General features: G+C 41.2%; 1 protein-coding gene across 1 annotated transcript in view; it reads right to left on the bottom strand.

Annotated features, from left to right (window-relative positions):
- Window positions 1–26,299, bottom strand: part of M1AP (meiosis 1 associated protein) — a 103,196-nt gene that overhangs the window by 18,593 nt on the left and 58,304 nt on the right. Inside the window, exons 5-6 of the mRNA XM_050754331.1 lie at window positions 5,700–5,873; window positions 100–262 (exon numbers count right to left, since the gene is read on the bottom strand). Coding sequence (XP_050610288.1) covers window positions 100–262; window positions 5,700–5,873 — 337 coding nt within the window. The remainder of the gene's footprint in view (window positions 1–99; window positions 263–5,699; window positions 5,874–26,299) is intronic.

Here is a 26,299-nt window from a genome sequence, read left to right as displayed (position 1 = left end):
CCTGACACTTAAGAGATACCATCTATCTCTGGACCTCCTAGTCACAGAACCACTAAGAATAGCATTTGCATGGATTGGGGAGGTTCCCTTGGACCATACTTGATCACTTGGAGCTCGTAATGAGAGGTCGATGACTGGGAAGCCATCTGATAGAGTGTGATGAAGTCTCCTTTGGGGTCATCCATTCTCAAGGAGCCGTCAGCTGTGCCAGGGAGTAGGGATGGGCTGAGCAGTCGCTCTTGGAGATCACATTTCAGACACACTACAATAAAAGCAGCATTGGAGGAAGGATTGTGAGTAATAAGTTACCTTAGGCTATGCCATTAAGAGACAACATCTGCTATCCATTCCATCTCTACCAGGCAAGCAAGGGATAGGAGTAGGCAGGAGAGTGGAAAGAGGAAAGTCTGACTGGTTTGGGAAGGGAAAGCAGGTCTGGAACCTATAAGTATCTCTATCGCTCTACACAAGAGTTAACTTATTTTCAAGGGTCTGACATGATTTTTACTTGTTTTACTTCTGAGCTGGCTGAGGAGTTGTCTCATAGTGAGACATCTGGCTTGTGATCCAGTCTGAGGAACATGCATCCTCTGTGGAGGAGGTAGCTAATGCCAAAATATGCAGAGGCCCTTTGGCAATCACAGAAGGAAATCTTGCTTCTGCTGCTTCCTTGTGGCTAAGCTTTGGCAACAGTGCAGGTCAGATGAAGGAAGAGCAGGAAAGCAGAAGTCAGGCAGTCAGATGACTGCTACTGTTTCTCTGTGGGCTCATTCAGGGACATTCCGGGTGGGGGGAAAGGAATAAGTTCCTGAAATAGCTTATTTTTTAATTCCCCCAAGGAAACATGAATTTAGGACCTTCTGGGCCTTGGAGCATCACAGTGGCATCAGACAATTCTGAGGAGTGCTTAGGCTAGGTAGGAGTTACTCATCTCGGTATTATACTCTTCTGTATTAAGCTTCTGCTCCAGTAGGGAACTGCATATGCCATGGTGTATGATGATCTGTTGCACAAACTTGAATCCTTGATATTACAAAGTTCTTCAATAAAACATATACCTGGTTTGAATACTGATAACAAACTTGTGAATATACGAATGTTAAGTATTTCTGAGAAGGCTGGTAGTTGATGTTAGTGACTTGTGAAATGACTGTACTAACTGCAACATGAGGTAAAAAAACAACATAGAAAAAAATAGAATGGCAGAACAGATGTCAGATCCAGCTGGCCCTCCTGGGCCCCGTGAATAAGACCTAGACATTAGGTCTTATCACATTAGACATTGTTAATAAGACACTAATTCTGGGTGAGACGGCCCTCAGCCTGACATGTCCCAGAGCACAGGAAGTCAGTAGGAGGGACTTTGCCTAGGACTCCAGCTTCCTCTCATTTTCTCTGTGCCTGACTTCTCCATTTCCAGTCCTGAGGCTTTAGGACTGGACAGGACTCCAGCTTCCTCTCATTTCCTCTGTGCCTGACTTCTCCATTTCCAGTCCTGAGGCTTTAGGACTGGACAGCTGTGTTCATCGGGCTGAGGTTTTCAATTCTGGTTGCAGTAAGAATCATCTAGGGCAGCAATCCTCAATCATTTTGCCATTAGTGACTGGTTTCATAAAAGACTGGTTTTTCCACGGGGTGGTGGGGGATGGTACTGTTCCACCTCAGATCAGCAGGCATTAGATTCTCATAAGGAGTGCACAACCTAGATCCCTTGCATGTGTAGTTCACAATAAGGTTTGGGCTCCTGTGAGAATCTAATGACGCAGCTGATCTGACAGGACGCAGAGCTCAGATGGTAATGCTCGTTCACCTGTTGCTCACCTCCTGCTGATCCAGTTCCTAACAGGCCACAGGGGTTGGGGACCCCTGATCTAGGAAACCTGAAAAAGATACTGATGTCTGGGCCCTACCCCAGACCAACTGAATCAGAGTCTCTGGGGGTGAAGCCCAGACACTGGTATTTTTTTTTATACTTTAAGTTCTAGGGTACATGTACAAAACGTGCAGGTTTGTTACATATGTATACACGTCATGTTGGTTTTCTGCACCCATTAACTCATCATTTACATTAGGTATTTCTCCTAATGCTATCCCTCCCCCAATCCCCCACCCAATGGCAGGCCCCAGTGTATGATGTTCCCCGCCCTGAGACACTGGTATTTTTTGTAAGTTCCCCATGTGATTCTTATTGCAGCCTGGATTACGAACTACCCAAACTGTGGTCTCAGCAGAGTGTCCCAAAGCTGGGAAAGCTGTTTTAGCAGGGTTTGAATTTAGAAGCAGGTGTGCTTCTCCTACCCAGAGCCCAGATGCAGATGTGGCAGACACGGTACCTAAGAACAAGAAAAGAAACTCATGTGTAGCTCACCGTGTGCTCTGTCAGAGGAAGGCCTTTCTAAGGGAAGCACCTAGAGATGGGGTGAAGGGCCCTAGGCAGTCAAAGAAGCAGGTGGCATCAGATAGAGAACCTTGTAAGAAGGAGTCAGAGTGAACATCTGAGACACACAACCCAAAGAGTCTAGAGGAGGAAAACTTGGGGTTTTTGTTTTCTTTCAGTTTTTGTAGTGAGCCATAGTCCAGAAATCTACATGTGTGGCAATACATAAATTTTTAAAATAATAGTGATAGCATAATCTTTATTGTGGTTGTTTAAAATCTCACATCCACCCTAGAAGAGGCCTAATTTCCCCAGACCTCATTCCAGCTGTGCCTGAACATCTGGATTCCAGTGAAGACCTCCCCAGCAGAAAAGCTGACTGCAGTCTGGATCTAAGTTCCACTCTGCATCCCGCAGACCTACAAATTTCTGAAAAAATGATTATAGATGGAGATAAATATTCTGGCTCTGACCCTGGTGCTGAAAGCTTTGGAAAGAGAGAGGGGAAGCCAGAGAAATTCCAATTAGCACCATGGGCAAATGCCATGTGATAGTGGAAGAAAGGCTGGTTACAGGAGTTCTTGACCTCTGAGGGTCCCAGCCCTCCTAATGAAAGAAGTGAATCTCTAGCCCCTTTGTTCAGAATTGCTTAGCACGAGGCAGGTTAATATAGTATATAAAAGCCCAGGTTCTGGAGGAAGACAGACCTGGGTTTATTGACATTGTCTGGGCTGAGAGTGTCAAGTGTACAAAATATAGATTTCTGATCCTAAGGTTTAAGAGTAGGCCCTGTTGCCTGACTTCAAATCTTAGCTCTGCTACTAATTTTCTGTGCAGCCCTGGGAAAGTATGTTTAATTTCTCTAAGTCTCAGTTTTCTCATATGTAAAATGGGGGTAATATTGTATTTAATTGATTCTAAGACATATTTTTTTTCATCTCTATCTGTGTCTTACAATTGCCATTGGCCAGGTAGGCACTCTAAGTCCTTACTTACTACTCTAATCTAAAAGAGCTCTCTCAATGCAGGTAAAATACTACTTCTAAGTGACAAGAAAGAGCTGTGTAATGTTTAATGGGCAATGTCTTCTTTCTTTTTTTTAAGAAAACTTTATCATTAGGAAAATTTTTTTAGAGACAGGGTCTCACTCTGTTACCCAGGCTGAAGTGCAGAGGCTCCATCACGGCTCACTGCAACCTTGAACTCCTAGGTGCAAGTGATCCTCTTGGCTCAGCCTCCTGAGTAGCTGAGACTATAGGTGCATGCCACCGTGTCTGGCTAATTTTTTATTTTTATTTTTTGTAGAGACAGATCTATGTTGCACAGGCTGTCATTAATTCCTGGCTTCAACGGATCCTCCCACCTTTGCCTCCCAGAATGCTGGCATTATAGGAGTGAGCCACTGCACCTAGCCTGTTTTCTTTCTTACTGGTACATAAAATAGTGGTGTATCTTACAATTATAGCATCTTAGATTCAATGACATATGGTAACAGTACCTGCCTCATAGTGTTATGTGAAGATAAAATGGGATAATGCAAGAAATGAAGTTAATTTAGTGCTTGGCACAGAGGAAGGGCTTAGTAATGTTAGCTATACACTAGCTTCTGTATAAAGGTGCTGGCTGCCTTAAATAGGGAAAACAGATAAGTGAATTCCAGAGGATAGGACAGGGAGAAATTGGTACTATCAGTCTTGGACAAAAGGGGTGGAAAGGAGGTTCTGGGAAGAATATTTTACACAAAGAAAAGACAGATTAAAATCAAGTTAAGTTGGCAAAGGCATCCTGGGCACTAGGTTGAAATGGGGGAGAGAGGAAAAGACTTGACAGCCATTCTTAGACAGAAAGGGTCTTGGGAAGCCTTAATCCTGTGTAGTAACACCTCCAAAAAGCCCTTCCCTGTCCTAAAGAAACAATGGTCATAAAGAGTTCTATAATAGCTGAAGAAAAGGAACATATATAAAAACTCAAATAGACTGCCAATGGCCAAGAAACAGCTCTCAGAGGCGGCAGTAACCCTAGTGAATCGTGTCAAAGCTTAGGAGAAGGGCTTTGGTAAACATCATGTTCAATCTATTCTTCAACCCTCAATGATTTCTGTAGCCATTACCAGTATTCTGTTCAATGAGAAAGATAGGTACAACTCCCAGCCCTAAAGAAGATATACTTTGGTCATTTCTCTTTGGAGCTGGTCCCTGAGGACTCAGCTTTCCCAACCTCAGTGTGGCTCATTAGACTGATAGATGGGCCCATCCATCTGCAGGCCCAGCCGCCCCAGGTCCTGCCTGAGCCAGCCTTCTGAGGAGATGGGAGAATGGAAATGGCCTTATTCCTGCCATCTAGTGGGACCTGGAATGAAGTATAATTGCCAGGCAGAACAGTATCTATTATCCAGAATCATTCTGGCATGCCCAGAATACTGGATTGATTTCTTGGTTGCAGTAATTGCCTGAACTACTTTGTGAACATGGTCTTGAGCACTGGTTGTCCTCCCTGGGGCGTATCTCTGTAGGTTCTTTAGTTTTCCCCCATTTGCTGCCTCCCTAGTGAGAAGATCTTTATTTAACCTTGGTTCTCTTCCTCTTGCCAGAGGCCATATTGATATTGCTGAGGTAGCAGCATGCTCCAAATTATAATGTCAAATATATTTACCACATTAAACATAAGAATATTGAGAAATGTGGGCCGGGCGCGGTGGCTCAAGCCTGTAATCCCAGCACTTTGGGAGGCCGAGACGGGCGGATCACTAGGTCAGGAGATCGAGACCATCCTGGCTAACACGGTGAAACCCCGTCTCTACTAAAAAATACAAAAAACTAGCCGGGCGAGGTGGCGGGCGCCTGTAGTCCCAGCTACTCAGGAGGCTGAGACAGGAGAATGGCGGGAACCCGGGAGGCGGAGCTTGCAGTGAGCTGAGATCCGGCCACTGCACTCCAGCCTGGGCGACAGAGCGAGACTCCGTCTCAAAAAAAAAAAAAAAAAAAAAAAAAAAAAAAAAAAAAAAAAAAAAAAAGAATATTGAGAAATGTGATCCACTGTGTTCTTACGTAGTCTAGCCAATTCTCTGTCATTGAGGTATCTCAGACTTTGCCCCTAAACTAACTGGCCCTTGCTGGTTGGGCTTAATTAGGTTCAGCTTTCTAACTGTGATTGCTTCTTAGAACTTCTCTTCTTATTCCTCATGCTTATACTGGACAGCCTCATCCAATCCTCTTCCAGTCCCCAAACCTCAACAATGCTTTATTCCACTGACTCACCAATCTAGAGTCCTGATCCCAGATAAGAATAATCATAGCCTAAATATCTTTTGGGGGTTATGTACTTGGATTATCTCTGGGTCTGGAAATGTTGCTGAAACACTGTGAAGAAAGAAGAAGATGGATTTGTTCTTGGTCTGTTCCACCGTTATGTAGCCAGGCTTTGAAGAAAATCTCCATGCTGACAATATCATTGTCTATAGTCTGAAGGTCAATGTCAGTTCCCAGAATAGAACTCTCTGCAAAAGAAAGGGAAATAAAGTGTTCGCTTAGATTGTAAATTTTGAGTAATATAAAATTTTAAATACATCCATCTTTTCTTTTTTGAGACGGGGTCTCATTATGTCACCCAGGCTAGAGGACAGTGGCTGTTCACACCCGCAGTTATTGCTCACTGCAGCCTCCAAATGCCTGAGCTCTAGCAATCCTCCTGCCTCAGCCTCCTGAGTAGCTGGGACTACAAGCACTCACCACCAGGACTAATTTTTTTAAAAACTATTTTTTAGAGATGAGGTCTCACTATGTTGCTCAGGCTGGTCTCTAACTCTTGGCCTCAAAGCAATCTTCTTGTCTCAGCCTCCCAAGTAGCTGGGATTAGCTGGGATTATAGGCACTTGTCACTGGCCCAGCTTCCATATCCATTTTTTGATCCATTGACTGTACCTCTAGACATCTAGCCTAGAGACATTCTTGAGTAGTACACAAAGAGACATATGCAAAGATGTTTGGTATAGCATTGCTGTAGTAACAATCAAAACCCCAAACAGGAAGCAACTCAAATCCCCTCAATAGGGAAATATTTAAATTATACACACTGAAACTATGTAGTATTATGCGTTTGTTAACAAAGCTAAATGTACTGACATGAAAAACTAGGAGATAGTAAGTAAATAAAGGAAGTTGTAGAACAGATATAACATGATCCCATTTATATAAAAATAAAACTATCTACATATAAATATACATATACGTAAATGCATTTTACAAAGCTCTGGAAGGCTATCATCAAACTGTTAACAGTGGACAGGAAGTAGAAATAGGGCAGGGTTCTGAGATACTTTCCCTTTTTACTATTCATACTTCTATACTGTTTTAATTTTATTGGCATCGTGCATTTCTTGTGTTAAAAAAAAATCCTAGGTCAGTCATGGTGGCTCACACCTGTAATCCCAGCACTTTGGGAGGCCGAGGCGGCAGATCACTTGAACTCAGGAGTTCGAGACCAGCCTGGCCAACATGGTGAAATCCTATCTCCACTAAAAATACAAAAATTAGCCAGGTGTGGTGGTGGGCGCCTGTAATCCCAGCTATGTGAAAGGTTGAGACACAAGAATTGCTTGAACCTGGGAGGCAGAGGCTACAGTGAACTAAGATCGGGCCACTGCACTCCAGCCTGGGCGACTCCATCTCAAAAGAAAAGAAATAATAATAATAAATAAAATAAATAAAAAATAAAACAAAGGAGAAAGAAATTCACTGTGAAAGCAAACAACCCCAAAATATTCTAGAATATAAAAACAACCAAAAATTATACAGCAATGCAAATTAAATAGTTTAACAAAGGGGACTTAAGCTTCATGTTGTTGTTTTACAGTGAAAATGTGTTCTGTTACTACTTGTTATAAAAAACAAATTTAAAAAAACTAAAAGAAAAAAAGATGAATTTTTGGGCATCCCCTTATAGTAGAAAACCAAGCCCGGAGCATCAGTCATTGGCATACTGTATCTCACACGTGTGGTTAATAGCAAAGAGGATGGGGAGGGTCTAGTGGAGTGTGATTTAATTCCAAATCTGAATGAATGGAGCTGGGTAGGAGGAGTAATGAGGCTTTGCTGGTATAATTCCAGCTTCAGGCAACACTAGCTAAGGAACTGGGGTCTGGGTCTGCAGGTAAAGGTCATCAGTGAAAGCCAAATATGAGGTGGTGGAAGAAGCACAGAGCAAATAAGGGAAGAGCTAGAAAGGAGCTGAGGGGGAACCCTACTTTCCTTGCTTCATCAGGAGGGATCTCTGAAATACTTTTACAAAGGGCCTAAGAAAAGCCAGTTGCTCCAATGAATTAGCTTCTGTGTATGACTCATAGACCCCAGGGAGAAGGCTGGATTATTTCTAGAACGACATTCCTGAGGACAAGTTTGCAGAGGTGGCAGACTTTCCACAGGGAACAAAGGGGCTTCAGTCCAACATACTTCTTCCAACACAGGGGAACTGTGGTGAAAAATGACTTCATGTCATATTTAACAACTTATCCTGCAGCTGAAAAGGGGCATGAAATGCATTTCTCTATGGCCAGAATGATGAAAACTCTGCCATCTTCCATGAATAGTTATGAGGATTCATTAGTTAACTAGTTAGTTATTTCATTCATTCCATCAGATATAACTGACACTCTGTGCCCTTAAGGAGTTTATAAAGCAACATGAATCTTGACCATTTTTCCCCAAATTCTCATCTGCCTCATTATGTTTTAGGGTACTACTGTGATATATATAAAGTCATTGTCAAAAAAAAAACTTCTTGTAAGTAAAGAGAAATGTCTTTTTAAAAAATAATGTGAATTTTATTTTGTCACAGGCAAAACAAAAAGTAATTTAATTTTTCTAAGCCTGAAGCCTGTGCTTTGATTTGAGTAACAAGTATGAAAATGACTGAGCAGCTTCTCCTCAGTGAGGCAAAACAGTTCTTAAAGCATAAAGTGGCAGCTACTAAAGCAATGCAATCAACACCAGGCGTGGTGGCTCATGCCTGTAGTCCCAGCTACTTAGAAGTCTGAGGCAGGAGGATAGCTTGAGCCCAAAAGTTCAAGACCCACCTGGGCAACATAGTGAGACGCTGTCTCAGTTGCAAAAACAAAAACAAAAACAAAACAAAACAACAAAAAAAACAAAAACAAAACCAGAATTGAGCAAAGGAGCTAAGAAAGTAGAGAAGATAAAATTGCTTAGAGTTGAAATGACAGAATTTTGGGGAAAATAAGTGTTTCTTTTCTTCCCCCCAGGGAAAGGGTGGATGATTAGACACTCCTACCACAGACAATGTGAGGGAACAATGCAAAGCCATCTCCCATCAAGAATCTGGAAGTAAGGAAAATAAAGGTTTCCTCAGAGAGTTAAACTATAAAATCAACCAGAATGGTGAGGCCAATGAAAAAGTTACCCTAAGAAGGGAGAATGGCTTATTGTCCAGGGCAAGATTTGACTGTAGCCTTATTTGACTTTTGATGTTATGGGCATATGTGTGTGTGTGTGTGTGTGTATATATATATATATATATTTTTTTTTTTTTTTTGAGATAGGGTCTCACTCTGTCACCCATGTTGGAGTGTAGTGGTGTGATCTCAGCTCTCTGCAACCTCCACCTCTTGGGCTCAAGTGATTCTCCTGCCTCAGCATCCCAAGTAGCTGGGAATACAGGTGCTTGCCACCACAATGGGCTAATTTTTGTATTTTTTGTAGAGATGGGGTTTTACCGTGTTGCTCAGGGTGGTCTCAAACTCCTGAGCTCAAGAAATCCATCTGCGTCAACCTCCCAAAATGCTAGGATTGCAGGTGTGAGCCACCCTGCCCGGCCTATATTGGCATATCTAAAGAATGAATGCATCTATTGGAAGAGGGTTGGCCAAAAACGCAGAGAACGGGAACAACAGGGATGCATGCTGGCAATGCCCACCTGAGTGCAGCTCAGAGAAGGCATGCGGACTCAGTGATGTGTCCCAGTGGCAGAGATGTGTTTTTCAAGTCTCTGCTCTTTTTTGTGATTATGGTTATGCTTCTCCCTCTAAAACATTCTGGCTTATCCTTTAGTCTTGAGCCTAGGAAGGTGTGTGTCTTTAAAAGAGTGCTGGCAAAATTAACTTTCTGATCCTGCAGAGCTAAACAGCCAGGCTTAAAGCACAGCCTCTCTATGAAGGAAAATGTCATGTGGTTAGGTCCTCCTGGCAGCCAGCTAGGCAGCAGTCTTCCCTGCTGTCACCCATTAATGTTCTGACATTCCTTTCTAAGTTCTTAACCTACATGTTCTTGGAAGAGCCATGGAGCAGAACTGCTTTCTTGAAAAAGTTCTCATATAATCTCCATAGAGGTGCTGTGTCTCAGGTTTGAGTTTTCAGTTCTGCAGTTTCAGAAGGGAGTGAACCCTCTCTTGGGGACAGACTTACATTATCTAAACTAGAGACTTATGTGTAAACCAGAATGTTTTAGAGGCTAAACTTATTTTCCATTTTCTTTGTCACTGGTCTAGGCATTCATTTCCTTGTGCCTGGATTATGGCAGTAGCTTCTTAACTGCATTAGCAAACTCCATTTCTTTCCTTCCATTACTTATTATTACTACTACCAGTTACTTTTTCTGAAACATGGTTTCATCAGATCCCTCCTTTGCTCAAGAGCACACACTGCCTTCTTGTTGTCATTCACTCATCCTGTATCACTTGGTACTACTCATTATTCCACAAGTACCCTACTCTTTCCTTCCTCTGTGATGGCTCAGACTATTTCCTCCTCATCAATACCTGTTGAGATATTGGCATCCTTGAAGCCTAAGTTCAAATGTCACCTCCTTCATGAAGTCTGCCATTATTGTATTCCCTCCATTATTGTAGCCCCACAGCTTTTGGTTTACATTTGTAATATAGTTCATATTACACTTTACCTTGGTACTATTGTTATTTGGGAATACCTTTGATCTCTCCCATCTAAACGTGAATTAAAAGGTAGAAATTGTTTCTTTTCACTTTTATCCTCCCTATCAGTGCCTTGCATAGAGCTGAAGCTTAGCAAATGCCTGAGTTGAACAGTGGCTCCCTCGTCCTCAGCTCTCATTACTTTTTCCTGTAACTCTTGAGCTTCGTCTAAGTTAGTCTCTTTGCCACATGACTTCCTTCCTTCCTTAGTGCTTTCATTACTGTCAGCCCATGGCCTGCAGCTCTTCCAGAACTCAACTCTTTGTCCAAGAAGTTATGCTTAACTATATCCTCCCTTATCTAGCTTTAATTGCCATCCCTGGGTATCTGTGGGCTTCATTTGGGCAATATTAATCACATTGCTGATTTTTTAAAAAAAGATTTTCTTCTTTTCCCGAGTTTATGAAAGGCTTGATGGAAAGATCAGGGTTTGACGTGAGGCTTAAAAGTTGTTAGCAGCCAGGCACGGTGGCTCATGCCTGTAATCCCAGCACTTTGGGAGGCCAAGGCGGCCAGATCACCTAAGGTTGGGAGTTCAAGACCAGCCTGACCAATATGGAGAAACCCCGTCTCTACTAAAAATACAAAAAATTAGCCAGGTGTGGTGGTGCATGCCTGTAATCCCAGCTACTTGGGAGGCTGAGGCAGGAGAATCGCTTGAACCTGGGAGGTGGAGGTTGTGGTGAGCTGAGATTGCGCCATTGCACTCTAACCTGGGCAACAAGAGTGAAACTCCATCTCCAAAAAAAAAAAAAAAGTTGTTAGCTATGTGATTTTGGGCAAAGTGGAATAGTACAAACTATTTCTTAATAAAGCACTAAAAAGCGAGATGATTATCTATAAATGGCATCCAGTAGGTCCAACAAATATAATTTTCTTCCTTTTCTCTCATCCACAAAATGATGAACTCTTATATGAAAATAGTATGTTTTCCTTTTTTTTTTTTTTCTTTTTTGAGATGGAGTCTCGCTCTGTTCCCCAGGCTGGAGTGCAGTGGCGCAATCTTGGCTCACTGCAAGCTCCGCCTCCCAGGTTCACACCATTCTCCTGCCTCAGCCTTGCGAGTAGCTGGGACTACAGGTGCCCGCCACCACACCCGGCTAATTGTTTTGTATTTTTAGTAGAGACAGGGTTTCACCGTGTTAGCTAGGATGGTCTCGATCTCCTGACCTCGTGATCCACCCGTCTCGGCCTCCCAAAGTGCTGGGATTACAGGCGTGAGCCACCGCGCCCGGCCATATGTTTTCCTTTTTCAATGCTTTTTTCCCCCTTGGTCACTGCTTTCTACTCCCAACTACCATACATAGAACACCAACAACTAGTACGTATTGTGTTCCTCACAAATACAACTAAATGTTTTAAATCTGGGGATCAGGGAGGAGACTCCTCAGATGTTGAAAAATAGCTCCCTCGCTGGCAGGGGAGCAGGGCATCCGTGCACTAGATGAACAGGTCACACCAATGTCATGAAATGGAAAGGTTACAGGAGTGAAAGGGTAGCCCTTTGTGTTTGGATAGTTAAAGCAGTGAGGAAGGCCTGGTTCACTGCAGCCCAAGCTGCAGCCAGCATTCACATTGTTTTTGGACTTATCCTGCCCTCCTGTGGCCACAATGGGAAAAAACTAAGAAAGCCAAATGAAGATTAGGTGATACCTGAAGTAGACCCTCTCAGAAGAAAGCTTAAAATAGGGTTATAAAATTAAAGTGTGTTTAAAATAGGAGACTTTAACACACATACGTGCATATACAATGTCTGTATTTCTCTCTTCACATAAAATGTCGAAAGTAGAGGCCCAGAAAAGGTGCTCTTGCCCAATCCTCCACATCTTCCCCTGTGCCACAGGGCCCTAACCTCTAGGCCTGACCTGTTCCTTTCTGAATGACATTTATGAGGCCTGTACTTGGATGTCACGGATGGGCTTCAGACATTCTGAGAACTCCTTGAAATTATACACAGTTCATCTGTACTTGCATAGATGTATTTTGGTGGGGTGGGGGAAGGGGGAAAGCCCCTAGCTTTTATCAGATTCTCAAAAGAGCTCTATGACCCCCAAAAGGTCAAGAACCACTACAGAGACTATAGAGTCACAGTATCTTAGCCTGCCTGGGTTGGTTTACAATTAGCTGTCTACTCTTTGAATACAGGATAGTTATAGGATGTTAACAACCAGGGTAAGTAATCACAGCAGATAAAGCTTAGTCAGGAACAACAGTGCAGCATCATCCAACCATTGTCTTTAAATCAACACAACATGAGAATAATCTAGCAGCTCACAACGGTGAGGCAGTCGAGCTTGTCTTTCTAAGCTCATTTGCCCCATTTGTGGAAGTGATGCTTGGACCCTAGGAAAAAAGAGAAGCCCCTTGAAAAGAGGTGGCAGGGGTGGTGGTAGTGGTTATCAACATGCGAACTCAGTGCAGAGAGGTGAGTGCAGGAATGGACCTAGTGGTGACTACCTTCCTGGAGCCCCAGTCTGTAAGAGGATCAAAACATCACCATAACTGTAATGAGATAGAGAAAATTTATATCCCAGAATTCTTTGCAGAGAGAGAACTGTTGTCATTCATTCATTCGCCTAGTCATTCATTTATTTAGTTTGTCATTGAAGCACTTATTAGTTTACTGTCTTTTACGAGCCAGGTGCTTATTGGTGTCATCAAGAAAAGAGACAAATTGCCTACTTTCGTGGCTTACATTCTAGTGAGAGAACAGATAATAAGCAAATAAAATAGAATACAATTTCAGACAATGATAAGATACTATGAATAAAAATAAAGGGGGGTGTGTGTGTGTATGTGTGTGTGTGTGCGTGCACGCGTGCATGCATGTGAATTTTTAGCTTGGCTGGCCAGGGAAGTATTCTCTAAGAAGGTGATAGTTGGGCAGAAACTTGAATGAAGTGAAGTGAGTCATAAAAACATTTGTGCGAAGATTGTTTCTTACAGAGAGATGAGCCAGTTCAAAGGTCTTGAGATGGAAATGAGTTTTTTCTTTTGGGGGATTAGCCAGAAGACTAAAGCAGAATAAAGAAGGAAGTGAGGATGAGCTAATAAGCTGCTGGGGTGAAGGACAGGACCCCCAAAGTGGCACACTAATGTATCAACAGGGCTCACTACACTTGCTTTGAAGAAGGGTGGGTTTCATTATTTGGTATTGCTCAGGAAGTGTGCAAGAATGGGGCAAAGTAAAGCAAGTTCCTTTTTCTTTCTCTTTTTCTTTGCAGCTCTTAGCTTCTAAACAATTGCTGAATTAGCATTTTAAAAATATTTGTTTGAAGGTGTGCCCAAGCTATCAGCTTGTGTGAGGTGCCACATGTCCCAGCCCAGCCTTACCGCTTATGCTTTCCTGTTGTGTGGTGCTGGCAGGCAGTGGGGAAGGAGGGAAGAGGAATCTGGGAGTTCTATGAGCAGAGCTCAAGCAGAGATCCTTCAGCTTGTAGTGGACATGCCTCTTTCCCAGCTCTGGTCAGCTACCCAGGGAATTCTATTGTTAGCAGTTGTCCATTCACCTGCCCTCATCAAGCTAATATAGTCTAAGGCAGGCTGAAAAAAATAATTGACTGTTAACTAAAGAACAAATGGTTCACAATGGATGATTTATATTAGGGATGTCCAATCTTTTGGCTTCCCTGGGCCACACTGGAAGAAGAAGATTTGTCTTGGGCCACACATAAAATGCACTAACACTGATGATAGCTGAGGAGCTAAAAAACAAACCTTATAATGTTTTAAAAAAGTTTACGAATTTGTGTTGGGTTGCATTCAAACCCATCCTGGGCTGCATACGGCCTGCGGGAAGCAGGTTGGACAAACTTGATTTACATCATTTCTGACTAGGGAATAGTGGGTTCTGTTTGGGCTGCTATCACAAAATACCATAAACCAGTGTTTTTTTTTTTTTTTTTTAACCAAAGCCACTATTTCTCACTGTTTTGGAGGCTGGGAAGTCCAAGATCAAGGTGCTGGCAGATTCAATGTCTGGGGAGGACCTTTTTTGGTTGATAAACGGCCCCTTCTCACTGTGTCCTCATATGGTGGAGGCGGCAAACAAGCTCCTAAGGGAACATTTTATAAAAGCACTAATCCCATTCAGGAGGATTCTGCCCTCCCTCATGACCTAAGCCAGCATTCAAAGGCCCCACCTCCTAATACTATCTTACTGGTGATTAAAGGTTTCAAAGATTAATTTTAGGGGGGGGGGCGGGATACAACATTCAGACCATAGCAGACTCCCTTAGCTCTAAGATAGGTCTCAAATACTATAGTTTCAAATGTAGTATTTCAGCCTTTAGTAAACAGATGAATTGGGTAAGAAAAAGTTTAGGGAGTGTTTTGGCTGGGAGTGTAGCCTTTTTAGAATCTCTTTTTCTTAGGCTTGTGTGTTTCTAAGAGGGCAGAAGTGGGGACTGCCCTGTGAGAGAAGCTGTACTGCACCCCTCACCTCTGGAGCCACGTAAGTGTTCCCGGATTGCCAATCCCACTTTGAATTGAGCGACTTGCTCTGCCCTGGACAGCCCAGAGAGAAGATATTGCAGGTACAGGAGAGAAGGGCCCTGGTTAAGGCAGGATATACCTGCCTCTGGCACCAGTTGTAGCACCTTATCTACCTCTGTACCCACTGCACTAGCACAGTGTTCAGCATATAACAGGGGCTCAGTAAACGTTATCTTGAACAGAAGAAACTAGCCAGCGTGGTGCTTACTTTCTCTGTGACCTTAGGCCAGTCACTTCATCTCTTTAAGCTCAATTTCTCCATCTGTAAAATGAGAATGATAGTAATACCTAGGCTAAGGGTTTACTTGAATATGAAATAATGACACTTGACTCCTGAAAGCAATTTGTGGACTTTAAAGCACCATGCAACTGTAAGGGATGATGGAGTATAAAGCTGCCTCCCAGCTGTCTATGTAGTAGATATGAACATTTTATTCACTAAAAGCCAGTGCCATTTCTTTTGCTGAAAATTTTCTCTTCAATAAATATCTAAGTTGCAGGAAAATATATTTTATCTATGGGTCTCAATGGCTCTCTTTTCATTTTATTGGAAAAATGCAGCTTATATGCAAAAGAGATTGATCACTATTGATTGAAATATTCCAAAGTCTAAAGTAATTTTTTGACAGGAGAAACACTAGACTTAGAAGGTATTTTAAAAGTCTTCTTTTTCTACAGAGACTAATACATATATTCTATAAACCAAAAAGCATTTAATGTAAATTGCAATGCAAAATTGAAAAGCTGGGAAGAAATGTTGTCATAGGCACTGTGGTGGGGGAGGGAGCAAGGGAAGGGGTTATTGAGAAGTTTGAATCAAGAAGAAAGCAGAGCTAGGAAGGCATTACATCTTTTGACATGACCCAAGAATCACACCAAGCAGTTGTGACTCCTTAATACCTAAGGGAATTGAAAGAAAGAGCTGCCTTGAGGTGAAAATAAAAGTAAGTGGAGCCATGAAAGAAAGGACTTACTTGGGGGAGCTAAATAGAGTAAGGAAAAGCTAAATAAGACACTCAAATCAAAGAAAGTCGTAAGACATACTCTTTTATTTTTTTGAGACGGAGTCTCTAGGCTGGAGTGCAGTGGTGCGACCTCGGCTCACTGCAACCTACATCTCACAGGTTCAAGTGATTTTCCCTTCTCAGCCTCCTGAGTAGCCGGGATTACAGGTGCCTGCCACCATGCCTGCCTAATTTTTGTGTATGTGTGTGTTTTTTATTTTTATTTTTTTTAGTAGAGACGGGGTTTCACCATGTTGGCCAGGCTTGTCTTGAACTCCTGACCTAAGTGATCTGCCCACCTCGGCCTCCCAAAGTGCTGGGATCACAGGCATGAGTCACTGTACCCAGCCCTAAGACATATTCTTAAAAAAATTGTAGATAGACTGTATAACAGCTGTGCAAGAGACTCTGTGTATATATATGCATTTTTGTAGATCAGCGGGTGTATCTTCAGGGTATTACATTCCTAGCAGTGGGCCTGGTGACTTCTAGGGATAGAAGTAAAACATATATGTAATTTTGTGTTTAAAAATAAACACATGCCACTTCTATTGGTGTTATACTTTTAAACTTTTGCCAATCTAATAATGGGTAGGAAATAATATTTTGGTATAGTATTAATTATCATTTCTCTAATTATGGGTAAGGTTGAACATATTTTCATGTTTAAGGACCATTTAAAAATCTGTTTTTGAATTATGTGTTTATGACTTTTGTCCATTTTTCTCTAGTGTTTTTGGTCTTTTACTCCTCAGTTTTAAAGTGTTCTTTATATATTAGTGATATTAGCCTTTTTTTTTTTTTCCCATGGCATAAATTGCAAATACTTTCTCCTGGTTTTTCAGTTGTCTTTTGACATTGTTTATGGTACTTTCTGCCATGCCAAAGATTTTTATTTTCATATAGTTAAATAAATAAATCTTTTCTTTATTGTACCTGGATTCTGAATCACAGTTAAATGACCTTTATCTATGCTGAGATTATAAAGAAATTCGCCAATGTTTACTTTTAATACTTTTAATATTATTATTTACATTTGGATTCCTGGTCCATTTGGAATCTTTTCCAGATGGCTAACCAGTTGTCCCTGCATTACTTTTTGAGCAAGTTCATCTCTGCCTTAGTGATTTGAGATGTCTCCTTTATCCTATGCTAAATTTTTTTTTTTTTTTTTTTTTTTTTTTTGAGACGGAGTCTCGCTCTGCTGCCCAGGCTGGAGTGCAGTGGCCGGATCTCAGCTCACTGCAAGCTCCGCCTCCCGGGTTCACACCATTCTCCTGCCTCAGCCTCCCGAGTAGTTGGGACTATAGGCGCCCGCCACCGCGCCCGGCTAGTTTTTTGTATTTTTTAGTAGAGACGGGGTTTCACCGTGTTAGCCAGGATGGTCTCGATCTCCTGACCTCGTGATCCGCCCGTCTCGGCCTCCCAAAGTGCTGGGATTACAGGCGTGAGCCACCGCGCCCGGCCTATCCTATGCTAAATTAATATCTATATTTGTGCCTCTTTCTGGACCTTGAATATGTATATAGTTGTGTCCCAATCAATTCTTGCACTGTACTAACTAATGCTCTAGTGCTGGGTATATGATGGGGCTGATTTCAGACAGAGAAGTGGCCAGATTGTCCCCAGATTGGGTAATGGCAACATAAGTCATTTGCCAAGTAAAGCAGTGGTGTCAAGCATGTTAGGGGATGGGGAATGAGGACAGAAGAGGTGAGATTTAATCAGAACTTCTTTTAAGCAAAAATCTCCTAAAGACAGAGAGTGAGAGATATGACAGAGAACTTGAGCTTATTGAGTTGAAGAGAAGGCAGAAAATGAGGTAAAAAGAAAGAACCAAAATGAAGAAGAGTAAATAAGGGAATTCCAGTCTGGTTAGGTTCCAGTACCCAACCAACTGATTTTCTTGTAAAAAACAGCTATAAACTCTGAACAATATTTATTTTATTTATTTATTTAGTTATTTATTTTTTTGAGACAGAGACTCATTCTGTCACTCCAGCTGGAGTACAGTGGTGCAATCTTGACTCACTGCAACTTCCACCTTCCAGACTCAAATGATTCTCATGCTTCAGCCTCCTGAATAGCTGGGACTACAGGTGTGCACCACTGCATCTGGCTAAGCTTTGTATTTTTAGTAGAGACAGGGTTTCACAATGTTTGCCAGGCTGGTCCTGAACTCCTGGCCTCAAGTGATCTGCCTGCCTCAGCCTCCCAAAGAGCTGGGATTACAGGTGTGAGCCCCTGTGCCTGGCCTGAACAATATTTAAAAATCAACTACCTGAAGGCTCTGCAGAGTGAACAAAAGTAGACAGACTTTGGAGAGGAGTTGAAACTTGAAGTAACCAAGTAAACCAGCAAGGAATGAATTCCCCATTTTTTGTACTTTCTAAGAGTGGCTGTAGTCACAACAGTGTGGAGGCAGCTAAAAATTGGAAAGGAAGGCCTTTGTATTTCACTAGCATTGCCAGGGTAAGGAGTCTGGGGCAACCAGGACCTCCAGAGAGTGAGGAAGAAATCCATGAAATGAGAGAGCCAGAGCCGGAGTGCCCTAAATTATGTGTTTAAACTTGGCCTAGGTAAATAGCTGATTGGACCGTGCACTATACACATATGGGGTGAACTGAAAGCAGCTTATAGTTTAGGCTTAAAGATTGAGACTAAGATCTGAGTCCCTGCTCACTGCAGGCACAACAGGTTGTAGTTTGAGTTTAACTGAGTTAATTGTCTGAAAAATAAACACTTTTCAGAGCAATATAATAGAATCCAGAGTCTTTATAACGCAATGTTCACAAAATACAACCCAAATGTTTTGGCATACTGAGACAGAAAACTGTGACTCAGTCTCAAAGGAAGATATAAGCCAACAGATGCAAACCCCAAGATGACAGAGATGTTGGATTTATCAGGCAAGTATTTTAAAATAGCATAATTAGAATTTGCTCAATGAAGAATGGAAAATATGTTTATAATAAATGAAAAGATAGGACAATACTAACCAACCAAGCAAAAAGTCACAGTCTTGGGCTGTGCAGAACAATTTAAAAAGATTTAACATGTGGGTAATTGAAGTCCTAGAAAGAGAGAGAGAAAGAATGAGGCAGACAAAATACAAAAACAACAACAACAACAAAAAAAGGCAGAAAATTTCCTAAGTTGGGTTAAAGATGTAAATTTACAGGCTGGGCACAGTGACTCATGCCTGTAATCCTGGCATTTTCAGAGGCCAAGGCGGGAGGATTGCCTGAGCCCGGGAGTTTGAGATCAGCCTGGGCAACACAGTGAAACCTCATCTCTACAAAAAAAATTACAAAAATTAGCTGGGTGTGGTAGCACGAGTCTGTGGTCCCAGCTACTTGGGGGGCTGAAGTGGGAGGATCACCTGAGCCCAGGAGATAGAGGCTGCAGTGAACTGTGATCACACTACTGCACTCCAGCCTGAGTGACACAGTGAGATCCTATCTCAAAATAAAAAAGATAATCAATTTTCAGATTCACGAGGCTCAGGAAACCCCAAATAGGATGAATTAGAAGAAATTCACACCTAAACACATCATTGTCAAGCTGCTGAATAATAAACATAAGAGAAATTTCTTGAAAGTGCTAGAAAAAATTATCCTTTACATACAGAGAAAAATGAGTTAGGGACTGTAACTTTTGATCAGAAACCATGAAAGGCCAGAAGACAGTGGAACAACATCAAGCAATCCTCCCACCTCAGCTTTCCAAGTAGCTGGGACTACAGGTGTGCACCACCACACCCGGCTAATTTTTTGATTTTTTGTAGATGAAGTCTCACTATGTTGCCCAGGCTGGTCTTCAACTCCTGACCTCAAGCAATCCTCCCTGCTTGGCCTCCCAAAGTGCTGGGATTACAGGTATGAGCCACCATGCCTGGCCCTCTTAAGTTCTTTAAAATATGTTCTTTAAGTTCTTTAAAACATGTTTGCTTAAAGGCAAAAACTTTTTTTTTTTTTTTTTTTTGGAGACAGGGTCTTACTCTGTCACTCAGGCTGGAGTGCAGTGGCGTGATTATGGCTCACTGCAGCCTTGACCTTCCAGGCTCAAGTGATCCTCCCATCTCAGCCTCCCGAGTAGCTGTGATTACAGGTGCACACTACCATGCCAGGTTAATTTTCGTATTTTTTGTAGTGATGGGGTTTCACCATGTTGCCCAGGCTGGTCTTGAACTCCTGAGCTCAAGGGATCTGCCTGTCTTGGCCTCTCAAGGTGCTGGGATTATAGGCTAAAGCAAAGATTTCAACACTTTCTTGTGGAGTTTATATAGATGTAATACACATGACAATTTTAACATGAAAGATAGTGTATGTGAATGGGAGCAGTAAATGGACTTAACAGCAAGTTTTCTATATTTTACATGAAATGGTACTATATATATTAATTCTGAGTAGGCTATAAAATAGTTTTTAAAATACATTTTAATTCCCACAAGGTCTTTATATTTTACGTGAATATTGTAATCCTGAGGTTTCTATATTTTATATTAAATGGTATTATATTGACTCTAAGTAGACTGTAAAAAGTTAGGTATATATAATGTAATTCATAGAGAAACCACAAAAAGTGCAAAGATGAATGGCTAAATGACAATAGATAAATTAACATGAAATTGAAAAATATTTAAATAATCTAAAAGAAAGCAGGAAAGCAGGGAAGAAAAATGAAAAACAGGACAAACAGAAAATGAAATGGTAGACCTCAGTCCAACTATAAGAATATGTATGGTAAATGTTAAGGGACTCTACATTCTAAATAAAAGCCAGAGATGATCAGAATAGACATAAAGCAATACCCAGCTATATGCTGTCTATAAGAGAGAGACTTTAAGTACAAAGACATAAATGAATTGAAAGTAAATGGATGGGAAAAGATAAACCATAAAAACAGTAAGACGGCAGGGCCTGGTGGCTCACGCCTGTAATCCCAGCACTTTGGGAGGCCAAGGCAGGCGGATCATGAGGTCAAGAGATCGAGACCATCCTGGCTAACACGGTGAAACCCTGTCTCTACTAAAAATACAAAAAATTAGCTGGGTGTGGTGGCGGGCACCTGTAGTCCCAGCTACTCAGGAGGCTGAGGCAGGAGAATGGTATGAACCTGGGAGGCAGAGCTTGCAGTGAGCCGAGATCACACCACTGCACTCCAGCCTGGGCAACAGAGTGAGACTCTGTCTCAAAACAACAACAACAACAAAACAGTAAGACCCAAGATAAATGAAAACATATATCCACACAAAGATTTGTGTACAAACATTCATAGCAGCTTTCTTCACAACAGTCAAAAAATGGAAACAATAGAAATATCCATTAATATGTAAATGTTTAAACAAAATATGACACATTCATGCAATATACCACTACGCAGCAATAAAAAGAAAACTCACTACTGATATAAACAACATGGACGAATCTCAAAATCTGAATTAAAAAATATAAATACAAAAGGTGTGGGTACTTCAGGATTCCACTTACACAAAATACAGACTAATCTACAGACGAAAAGCAGATAAGTGGTCTTACCTGGGGCTGGAGGGATGGATGGAATGTAAAGCGGCAAGAAAAATCTTTTTTGAGGATGAGGGAAATGTTCTGTATCTTGATTGTGATGATGATTTGTGGGCATATACATTGGTCAAAATTCACTGAACTGTATACTTTGAATGGATGCAACTTACGGCATGTAAATTAATCCCCAATAAAGGAAGGAAAGGAAACATTTTTTAAATTCCAATTTTTAAATAATTTTATATTTTCTACTGAACTCAAAAAATTATTTAACTCCAGTTTTAAAGAGAACAATTTGCTATTTTTCTGAGACCATGACTTCTGTTAATGAAATAAACAAATATCTTTCTGTATTAAAAATCTTTAGGTAATAAATACAACAGTGGTTCTAATTTAGTCTTAATGCCAGAGGGAAATGACTTTAATGCAGTTATCAAAGGCAGACACAATGAACAGTTGTGTTTTCCGGTCTATTTTCTAAGACACCGAAAGGGAGAAAATCAATATCTGTTCTGACAATTGCACTGAAGCATAGAAGAGGCTCCCTACCCGCCTCCAGCCCTTTTTTTTCTGGCATTCTTTAGGAAGCAATGAATCTTTATCTTCTATGTTTGGGTTGTTAACATTTGGTGTTTCCTGAGAACACATATGGAGAAAATACCTTCCCAAAAGAGCTTGACATTGATCCCTGGCAAAGTCTAGGAGGAAATACTAAACAGATGGTTTGCGAGCACTTAGAAAGGAAACTTGATATCCTTGTGTATGACTGAGAGATGTAGACTAGCTGACAGCATCATTAGGTTGATTTGTAACTGGCTGAATGACTTACATACCCAGTGAGTGCAGACTGCTGTCAACCTGCACAGATGCCCTCTGGATACCAAAGTTATCAATCTCAGTGGCTATTTTAGTTTTGGCATATTTATTACTTAGTCATTCTTCATAAAGCTATTGCAAAATTTTTATTGTATGCAAATACATGCAATAAAAATGTAAGCTATGAAGCACAACAACAAAAGCGAGCACTCATGAATCCTTCATTTAACTTCAGATGTAGAACATCATCAATACTCCTGAGATATCTACATGCTTTTCCCTAATCTTCTCCAGAAGAAATCTTGCCACACTGACTTTTATTTTTATCATATCTTTCTTTTTAAAAGTAGTTTTGTGGCTGGATGCGGTGGCTCACACCTGTAATCCCAGCACTTTGGGAGGCCAAGGTGGACAGATCACTTGAGGTCAGGAGTTCAAGACCAGCCTGGCCAACATGGTGCAACCCTGTCTCTACTCAAAATACAAAAATTAGCCAGGCGTGGTGATGTGTGCCTGTAATCCCAGCTACTCGGGAGGCTGAGGCAGGAGAATGGCTTGAGCCTGGGAGGTGGAGGTTGTGGTGAGCTGAGACTGCACCACCGTACTCCAGCCTGGGCGATAGAGCGAGACTTCATGTCAAAAAACAAATAAATAAATAAAAGTACTTTTGTTACTTTAAATAACACTTTATAATTTTAGTTTTGAGCTTTATAAATAAGTGTCATACAGTATACACTGTATCTGTTTTTTTCCTCAATATTGAAAAGATTCATTCACATTGTTATGTATAGCTGTGGCCCATTTATTTTAAAAAATGTATGCTATTCCACCAAACATTCCTTGTAATATTTATTCTGTATATCAACTAACTTTTTTTTTTTTTTTTTTTTTTTTTTTTTGAGACAGAGTCTTGCTCTGTCATCCAGGCTGGAGTGCCGTGGTGTGATCTTGATTTATTGCAGCCTTGACCGCCTGGGCTTAAGCGATCCTCCTGCCTCAGACTCCTGAGTAGCTAGGACTACAAGTGCATGCCACCATACCTGGCTAATTTTGTTTATTTTTTGTAGAGATGAGGTCTCACTATGTTGTTGAGGCTGATCTTGAACTCTTGGGCTCAAGTGATCCTCCTGCCTTGGCCTCCCAAAATGCTAGGATTATAGGCATGAGCCACCACACTCAGTCATTTTCATGTATATTTTGATGAACCGAAATTCTTCATTTTAATGTAATTATACTTATCAATCTTTTGTTATAAGGGCCGGGCGCAGTGGCTCATGCCTGTAATCCTAGCCCTTTGGTAGGCCGAGGCGGGCATATCACCTGAGGTCAGGAGTTCGAGATCAGCCTGGTCAACATGGTGAAATCCTGTCTCTATTAAAAATACAAAAAATGGCTGGGCGTGGTGGCTCAAGCCTGTAATCCCAGCACTTTGGGAGGCCGAGACGGGCGGATCACGAGGTCAGGCGATCGAGACCATCCTGGCTAACACGGTGAAACCCCGTCTCTACTAAAACATACAAAAAAATAGCCGGGCGAGGTGGCGTGCGCCTGTAGTCCCAACTACTTGGGAGGCTGAGGCAAGAGAATGGCGTAAACCCGGGAGGCAGAGCTTGCAGTGAGCTGAGATCCGGCCACTGCACTCCAGCCCGGGCGGCAGAGCGAGACTCCGTCTCAAAAAAAAAAAAAAAAAAAAAATTAGCTGGGCATGGTGATGCGCACCTGTAATCCCAGTTACTTGGGAGGCTGAGGCAGGAGAATTGCTTGAACCCAGGAGGCGGAGGTTGCAGTGAGCTGAGATCATGCGACTGCAGTCCAGCTTGGGTGACAGAGACTCCGTCAAAAATCTTTTATTTTGTGATTAGCAAACTTTATGTCTCATTTAGAAAACGCTTCTTCCTCTTCCCCAACCCCTGTCATGAAAATTTTCTCCTATACCTTTTTTTTAAAGTTTTACATGTTACTTTTCACATTGAAGTCTTTAATCCATCTAAAAACATGATTATAAATGGTGTGAAGTAGGAATATTTTTTCCTATATGGAATATTGATAGTTTCAATATGACTTAATGGCTAAATCCATCCTTTTCACACTGCTCTGCCACGTCAGCCAAGCCACATATCAAGTTTTCATGTGGCTGTTTCCGGACTTCTCTAATCTATTCCAGTTTGGACAATTTGTCTATTCCTATGTAAATATGACACTATTTTTTTTTTTTTTTTTTTTTTTTTTTTGAGTCGGAGTCTCGCTCTGTCGCCCAGGCTGGAGTGCAGTGGCCGGATCTCAGCTCACTGCAAGCTCCGCCTCCTGGGTTTACACCATTCTCCTGCCTCAGCCTCCCGAGTAGCTGGGACTACAGGTGCCCGCCACCTCGCCCAGCTAGTTTTTTGTATTTTTTAGTGGAGAGGGGTTTCACCATATTAGCCAGGATGGTCTCGATCTCCTGACCTCGTAATCCGCCCGTCTCGGCCTCCCAAAGTGCTGGGATTACAGGCTTGAGCCACCGCGCCCGGCCTGACACTATCTTAATTAGAATAACTTTATAAACCATCTAAACATCTGGTAAGGCAAACCCCTAGCCTTAATATGTATCTTTACTTCTAATATATAGAATATATATATTCTAGAATATATATGCTCCCTCTATATATAATATATAATACACACACACACACATACACAAATCAGCTTGTCAAGTTCATCTAAAAACTCTGACAGGATTTTTTTTTTTTTTTTTTAAGAGACGGAGTCTTGCTCTCACCCAGGCTGGAGTGCACTGATGCGATCATAGCTCACTATAACTTTAAACTCCTGAGCTGAGGAGATCCTTCCTCCTCAGCCTGCCTAAACATTTTTTTGTAGAGAGAGGGTTTTGTTATATTGCTCTGGCTCAAACTTCTGACCTCAAGCTATCCTCCCACCTCAGCCTCTCAAAGTGCTAGGATTACAGGTATGAGCCATCACACCTGGCTCTGAACTGTTGATCTCTATTGCTCTTTTCAACTGAAGCAGTATAGAGAAGAGTTAAGCATGGGGGCATTGGAGCCACACTGCTTGGATGTGAATCCTTTTCTGTCTCAACTGAAAAACCCTGGGAAAGTTATTATAGACAAGAAAATATGCCTTAGTTTTTTCATCTAGATAAACAAGGATTAAATAAGATAATATGTAGAAACTATTTAGAACAGAAAGTATTTGAACAGTAAGTATTCAATAAAATGTTGCTGTAATTATGATCTAAAAACAAATGTTAGAATATTAAGAGACTGTGGCTTTAGTTCACATATCTTTTCCTCAAGGCTCAGAATTTATTTAAAAACAAAATAAGTTAGCAGCATTATTCCCATGATTTATGGCTCTTCTATAGGGTTAACCTTGGTTGCTAGAATGGGCAGGTTCTCCTCTATCCTAAAATATATGATCAAGATCCAGCATTAGGGATCTGCTCTAGGGTTGTAGGGTTGGCTTATATTGTAAAGAGGACATTTAAGGACAAAGAAAGCATCTGGCTTTCCCTGTGAGAGGTATATCTCTTCTTATCTCTATTTCTTGAACCAACAGTTCCTAGTTCTCCTTCAAGAGGAAAAGAGAAAAGAGGAACAAAATAGAGAATGAACAGCAAAGAAAGGCTATGAGAACTATGGAAAAAGTTTTATATTATGTTACATGAAAACAAAAAATTATATACATGAATTATAACTATGTAACATAAACACGAGTGAACAACTGAGCATCAATGTGCAAAAATAAAAGTGCAATGAAATGGTGAAATGAGTAATTTTAAATTAAAAATTATAGTCATATTCTTAATAAAATATGAATTATTAGAGCTTGAAATTTTCTCAGTAAAAGGCATATATAAGAAGGACTTCTACTACTATTAATAACAGTAGATGACATTTATTTGATTGTGCCAGGCACTGTTGTAAGTGCTTTCTTTCCATGTAAGTTGTATTTAATCATCACAAAAACCCCATAAGGTAGCTATTATTTTACAAATGAGCTTTATAAAATAGCTTATTATTTTATAAATGAGAAATTTGTGGAATAGTTAAATTAACTTGTTCAAGGTTACTTAGTTCTAGAGTAAAATGTAAAAACCCAAAAGGATAGTTAAATAAATGATGATTAATTCATACATTGGAATA

This window comes from Macaca thibetana, chromosome 13, assembly GCF_024542745.1.
Source record: "Macaca thibetana thibetana isolate TM-01 chromosome 13, ASM2454274v1, whole genome shotgun sequence".
In the NCBI taxonomy this organism is placed as follows: domain Eukaryota; kingdom Metazoa; phylum Chordata; class Mammalia; order Primates; family Cercopithecidae; genus Macaca; species Macaca thibetana.
This window is presented reverse-complemented; position numbering and strand designations above follow the sequence as displayed.